Genomic DNA, 6,149 nt, shown 5'->3' with positions numbered 1-6,149 from the left:
TTTTTCGTCAGATCGAGAATACATAGTGAATCATCTAACCACCACTCCTTTGTAACCAAGTTTGCAGCAGTTAACAAATCATATATCGGTTAACAAACTGTGTATCAGTTAACAACACTTATTTTAAAACTTTTTGTAACAGTCACATGATTTAATAACTAACGAAATATGTCTTCCCGAGAATTACAGTATTAAAAGGGAAATAAATTATTAAATGAAAGAATGTGGTTATTACATGTAGAATTAATGGGACTTTTTGTTTCCTGGAATTGAAACCCCCCATAAGCAACATCCACTTTAAAACCTATAGTCAGGAGTATCAAGTAATGTTGCTTAACCCAAGGGATAAAAAGATGCTTTCTTTGGCACATGCAGAAGCCAGTCTGTAAGCTATTCGTAAGTTATTATAATATGCTAGGGACATAATGGGAATAAAAATGAGTTTAGAATGTGATGGGTAGAGAGTGAGTTTAGTGTTAAGTTTAGGTGTATCCACACCAATTTAGATGATTCATTGGATTTATAGATAGTATAAATTAAATAGATATAATTTAATGTTGTAATATTATACCTATATATGCTAAATATTTAAATATTTATCGATGTTAACTTTTAATATTATAAATATTTTTTTTTAAATAACAAAAATCATATTATCTAACAATGATTAATCTTTATTACCTTAAACTAATGAAAACAAATTTTAAACTATATAGTTTATTTTAAAAATTAAACAAAAACTAAATGTTTCATTATTTACTCGATAATAAATCTATGAAGTGAAAAGTTTAATTTTTTAAAAACTTTCTAAATTTGTGAAATGTTACAATATCTTTGAATATGACAATAAAACAATATTTTACTAATATTTATATATATAGTTATGATTTTAATAATGAAATAATAATCCGAAAATATATATATAGATAAGAAGATACAAATACATGTGAAAGTTTGAAACAATCTATTCAATGAAAAAAATATACAGTAAACTTATTATGTTTTAAAAATTGATAGACACATATATATTATAATATATGCCAATTTAGAATTGAAACAAAATATTTCTATAAAAATAAATGAAAACAAAAATCCGCGCGGTTGCGCGGATCTAATCGAGATCTAGTTAATTGGATTAAGATCTTTAGGTAACAATATATTTGCTTTTTTAGATAAATCGGATGTGATGTGCAAGGTGGTTTTAACATAATGATATACAGACAATGTTGATTGTTATCGGTTTATTGATGCTGATTGCTTAGATATAGGAAAAGTTTTTTAAACGATATTGATTTAAAAAATATACGAAAGTATTAGTTTAGATATTGTGGACTGAAAATATCTTTTAATATTCTTTAAAATTTTGACTCATTTTATTAAATTATCTAAATCAAAAAAAAAAAATTTCATCACAAATGGTTTGTAAATATAAGGAAGAAACTCAGAAATGTAACAAAAAAATTATGAACTAAAACTCATTTTGTTTTATATTGTGGACCTGTTTTGATGTGGTAGGTTTTACAAAATTGTTATAAAGAAGTATGAAATTGAATTATTGATTGGTTGGATTTGATTCTGTTGAAAATACCAAACCGAGAAATTAATGGCATTGAAACATGTACACAATGATTCTGTAGACAAAACTAAACCAATATTAATTGTTAAGAAAAACGGTATAGTTGGTTTGCAAGGTAACTTTAATTTCGGTGGTTTATAATTATGTTAAGTGTCGCTTAATAAAAGCAATGGCATTGAGTTGTAATATTAGAAGTGAATTAAGGGTTATTTCAAATTTGTAATAGTTTAGATATTCTTATAAGTTGATAACCAAAAATCACTGTTTTCTTAATTTCATTGGTACCACACGCACAAGTAGACAAAAAACTTAAAAACACAAGCATAAGGAATGACCCGGTACTGGTTCCTGCACAAACTATCTTGACCATGAACCACCGAAGCGTCCAATTTTCATCGCGATTTTCCAAACCTCGATTCTTACTTATCCTCAGATTTCTCACACGCAAGACACTCTTTTAGCTCGATAATAACACGGGACATGGTTGGTCGGTTTGTAGAATGAAGATCCGCGCATAACATTGCCAACTCAAGAGCTCTCCATGCAGAACTAGTGTCATAAAGCCCACAAAGGTTTGGATCCATGATCAAATTAATATCACCTCGGTTAAGCTTATAACAGCTGAAAGAAGTCCAACTGGTAAAATAATTCATTCCTCAAACAAGTACTTTCTTTAAGTGGCCATTAAGCAAATCACTTTTTAAACTTAATTTCAACATCACTTCCTAGTTACCAGACCAAAGACCCATAATCATAAAACGAAAAGGTGTTTTCCATAGTTTCATACTAGAAAATGGAAAGAACTGCATGCATGGATAAGTCATACATACCTTGAGGAAGTCCACCCAGCATTCGGTTCTGTCCCTGAACACTTAACCCTGATCCACTATTAGCTCCCAAATTTAGACGCGACGAAAGGCCAGGAATAGACAATCCACCAGAGCTAATATTCCTCGAGTTACCTCCACCAACCATGTTCCCCATTGCATTTGATGTTATTCGAGGACCTGCGTTTGCCAACAATTGGGACATTCCCATTGGAACACTATTCCGATTACTGAGACGTGGAGAGAACCCCAGGAATAGAACCACCAACTCCATTAATTCATCCTCTGTTTGGGATTCTGGAATGCCCATGTGAGCTATTATGAGATAACTACAGAACAATCACTAAAAAATATAAGATATATATTAAGAAAAATATGTTTTTAACAGAATTTTTGAAACCAAATGCACCTGAGAGAGAGCAACATGTATGTTACTTGAATCAAATCCTTTACTGGAAAACTCCCATTAGGTTGTTGCACACCGGGAGATGGTATACTATTCATACTTGAGTTTCTTGATGAAAGTGTACCTCGCATGTTCCCAACATTATAGCTCCCATGAAGATTATGAAGTCCCTGAAGACTTCCTGCATGAACAAAAACAATGAAGCCAGTAAGTTTCAGAACAGAGCAAAATATATTAAAAAAAAGGTGTCAAGATAAGTATCACAACCACCAGAATGATGAAAACTGGGAGACGGCGCACCAGAATACGAAGCATCAAAAGATCTCCCCGACCCATCTGGTAGATTCGAAGCTAAAACCATTGAGAGAGGACTGCAAAAAAAGAATACAAGAAATGATTAAGTAAGACAATAACATATTTTGAGGTTTTCATAATATATAAATGATTAATGGAGGGGGAGGGGGGAGAAGAAGGCATACATGAAGGTTTGATATTGCAGGAGCTGACAATCACGCGAGACAATATATCATTCGGTTACAAGACACACACAACAGCCTACGATCTGAGATCAAACACAAGAACCAGTGCTTCACATAAGACTTAACAACCAACCACCAGAGGAGTCAACATAGTAACTATATACACGCATCAGCGGGAGATAAAGGAATCAGCAACCATGAAATCAACTTCTAACAGGAAATCGATAGGCAATGAAAAGATTCAGAATTATCAAAACTGACGAGGATCCAAATTAAAAAGCTGTCCAAACACAGGAAACTGTAATTCACATAAATCTTAATAACCATGCATGGTGCAGGACCAGAGAAGCCAACATAGTATATAACTAAACAATGTTCATCTAGAAGAAGCAAGAAGATCGGCCGCATATATATTCAGAACGAGAAATCAAATGCAAAAACTATCAAAACTGACGAAAATCCAATAAAAATCAATCAACACAAACGTAATAACACCAGAGCATGATTTCAACAGTGAAGTAACAAAATTGAACTCCGAAAATCTTAGAATCGCGGGATATATATGTCCACACCGTACAGAGGAGGAGAATGGAAGAGGATAGCACTGCCCAATTCATTCTCAAATAACACTCTCTCTCTTATTGCTCAGCAAAAGCCTAAACATAAATAAAGTAAGTAACTAAACCCAACCCTGGTTACTTATTATTATTATACTCTTGATTACTTGTTCTTATCTTACTTCATCCAATACTCCCACGTAAAATCTGAGAAAACACATCACGTAATGCGAGTCCATCAAAATCTTCACTACCACCACCATAAAACCCTTGTTATTGTTCTTCCTTTTACAATTATCATCATCGTACTTAGTCTGATCCATGTCCATCTCACTCCATATCCCCTTCCCGCTCTCTTCCCCGCTTTCCTGAAGCTGCAACGCGAACTCTAAGTTCCACAGAACATCTCCCATAGACGGTCTCTCTATGCCCTGGTCTCGTACACATTTCATAGCGGTTTATTTCAGCAAACTTCTTGAAGCACTCTGGTGTGATCTTGCCTTTCAGAAAGGGATCAACAATCTGATCAAGCATGCCTTTCTTGTAGCAGTTTAGTGCCCACTCAGCTAAGTTCATTTTCTTTTCCACTAGTGTGAGGTCCAAAGCCCGACGCATAGCGCTTCAATGAGAACTACCCTAAAGGAGTAGACATCTGAACTGTCTGTAAGTGCAAGATGCAAACACAATAGTACCGCAGAAGATAAATCAAGGAGACAAAACAACTACAAGCAACACTTAAGCTTTATTAGAAATCGACTTGTACACTCTATTACAAGATCTGCTTAATCAGCTTTAAACAGTCTGTTACACCCTAACAACTGCTACTGAAAGATTCCTAAGCTACCTGCTTGTGTCTCTCTTCCGTCAAGTACTTCAGCCACTGCTTCAGCACGATCCACAACACTTCCAAGAGCTTATCTCTCTCTATAAGATCACCCTCTGTGTCTCTGTCTCTTTACAGACGACCCATAGCTATCTTATATTATTCTCCACGTTCCCGAAATCCTAGTCTCCAAGGCAACATGGATACGAACGTCTTCCATAACATTAAGTGCAACTTTCTTTTTCTTGGAATGCGCTTATTCCTCTTCTTTTAATTCATAAACTTGCTCCTCAAGTTTATCCCTCTTTCCATATCTCTAAGATACTCTCTTTCTCTCCAAGTCTACACGACTCCAGCTCAGCACCTTCACTCCACATGGTCTTCACCATTCAACACGACGTCTGCTTTAGCAACTACGTCAGCGACTACTTCAGGGCAGACATCTTACATCTTCAGTCTAACCCTTTTAGCTTTGTGTGCCGATCAAGCACAACATTCTCTTGGTTCAGCAACCACGTTGCAACCATGTTCCTCACCTGGAAAGTTCCACACAAAATGTGCTTTTCTCCCCCACGAGATGTGCACCACACCATGATTTTCTCCCCCATGAGATATGCATACTCTGTACCAGAACATCACCATTCTTCCCCTGTTTGATTGCATACAAAGCTAAAACAGATGCTTAGATGTCAAGCCTTACAGACCCAACCGTCTGTTTCTTCATGTGTAATCATGACACAACCCCTGCTGCAGCGGAAGAACAAGTATTGCATCATGACCTGACGCACCTGTCAAACTACCCTTCGACCAGCTTATGTTGAGGACCTGGCTTCCGTCATGTGTCATCTTCTTGACCATGAGCCCCTCCCCATCCACACCGAGTGCTCTCTGCACTCGTTTCTATTGTCTTGGAGTGATTTCACTATCACCCTCCTAAAGATCATCTCGCATCACTTCCTGACGCACTTCGATCTCTTTCTCCTTTGTGCCACAAACAACCTCGTGTCCTAGCTCCAGATTTGATGCTTCTTGATCAACCTCAAGATCACTCTCAACAGAGCTGCACCCTTCTCCTGACGTCTCTTCATTGACCTCATCAAGTAAGCCACTCTTGACTAAGAGCACCTCTTCAACCCTCTTGGGTTTAATGAACGTCTTGTTCACCTTCTTGGTCATGTTTCTGCTCTTCTCACGAGCAAAACACTTCACCTTCTTGTGTCCAACCTTCCCACAGAACCAAGAGCACATCCGATGTTGCTTCTTGCTTGGTCTGACACAGTTGATGATGCACCGATCAGTCTCCTTCCTTGTACCAGCTGCACAACCATGCTTCAGAACCTCCTGTCTGAGCTTCATGTTGTTGCACTGATGTACTACTTTCGGCTTGTTACTCACAGCTGCGCGCTGTAGAACTTCCTGCGTTACTCCCTGTCATACGTCCCGACGTACTTCCTGACAAGCTTCTTTTGCTCCATTTTTTG

General features: G+C 36.6%; 1 protein-coding gene and 1 non-coding gene across 2 annotated transcripts; one reads left to right on the top strand and one right to left on the bottom strand.

The window, feature by feature from the left end:
• Positions 1-963: 963 nt before the first annotated feature.
• On the bottom strand, positions 964-6,149 carry LOC106365044 (probable NOT transcription complex subunit VIP2). The gene is made up of 5 exons (XM_013804502.3): positions 3,289-6,149; positions 3,077-3,180; positions 2,813-2,990; positions 2,407-2,732; positions 964-2,125 (listed from the first exon to the last, which is right to left on the bottom strand). Exons 2-5 carry the CDS (start codon positions 3,168-3,170, stop codon positions 2,034-2,036), a joined length of 690 nt encoding a protein of 229 aa, XP_013659956.2. The 5' UTR covers positions 3,171-3,180; positions 3,289-6,149; the 3' UTR covers positions 964-2,033.
• LOC125593759 lies at positions 3,080-3,151 on the top strand. The gene has a single exon (XR_007329650.1). It is a non-coding gene; the product is annotated as a small nucleolar RNA snoR35 (small nucleolar RNA).

This window comes from Brassica napus, chromosome C9, assembly GCF_020379485.1.
Source record: "Brassica napus cultivar Da-Ae chromosome C9, Da-Ae, whole genome shotgun sequence".
In the NCBI taxonomy this organism is placed as follows: domain Eukaryota; kingdom Viridiplantae; phylum Streptophyta; class Magnoliopsida; order Brassicales; family Brassicaceae; genus Brassica; species Brassica napus.
The sequence above is the reverse complement of the archived record's forward strand: the minus strand, read 5'-3'. Positions and strand labels throughout refer to the sequence as shown.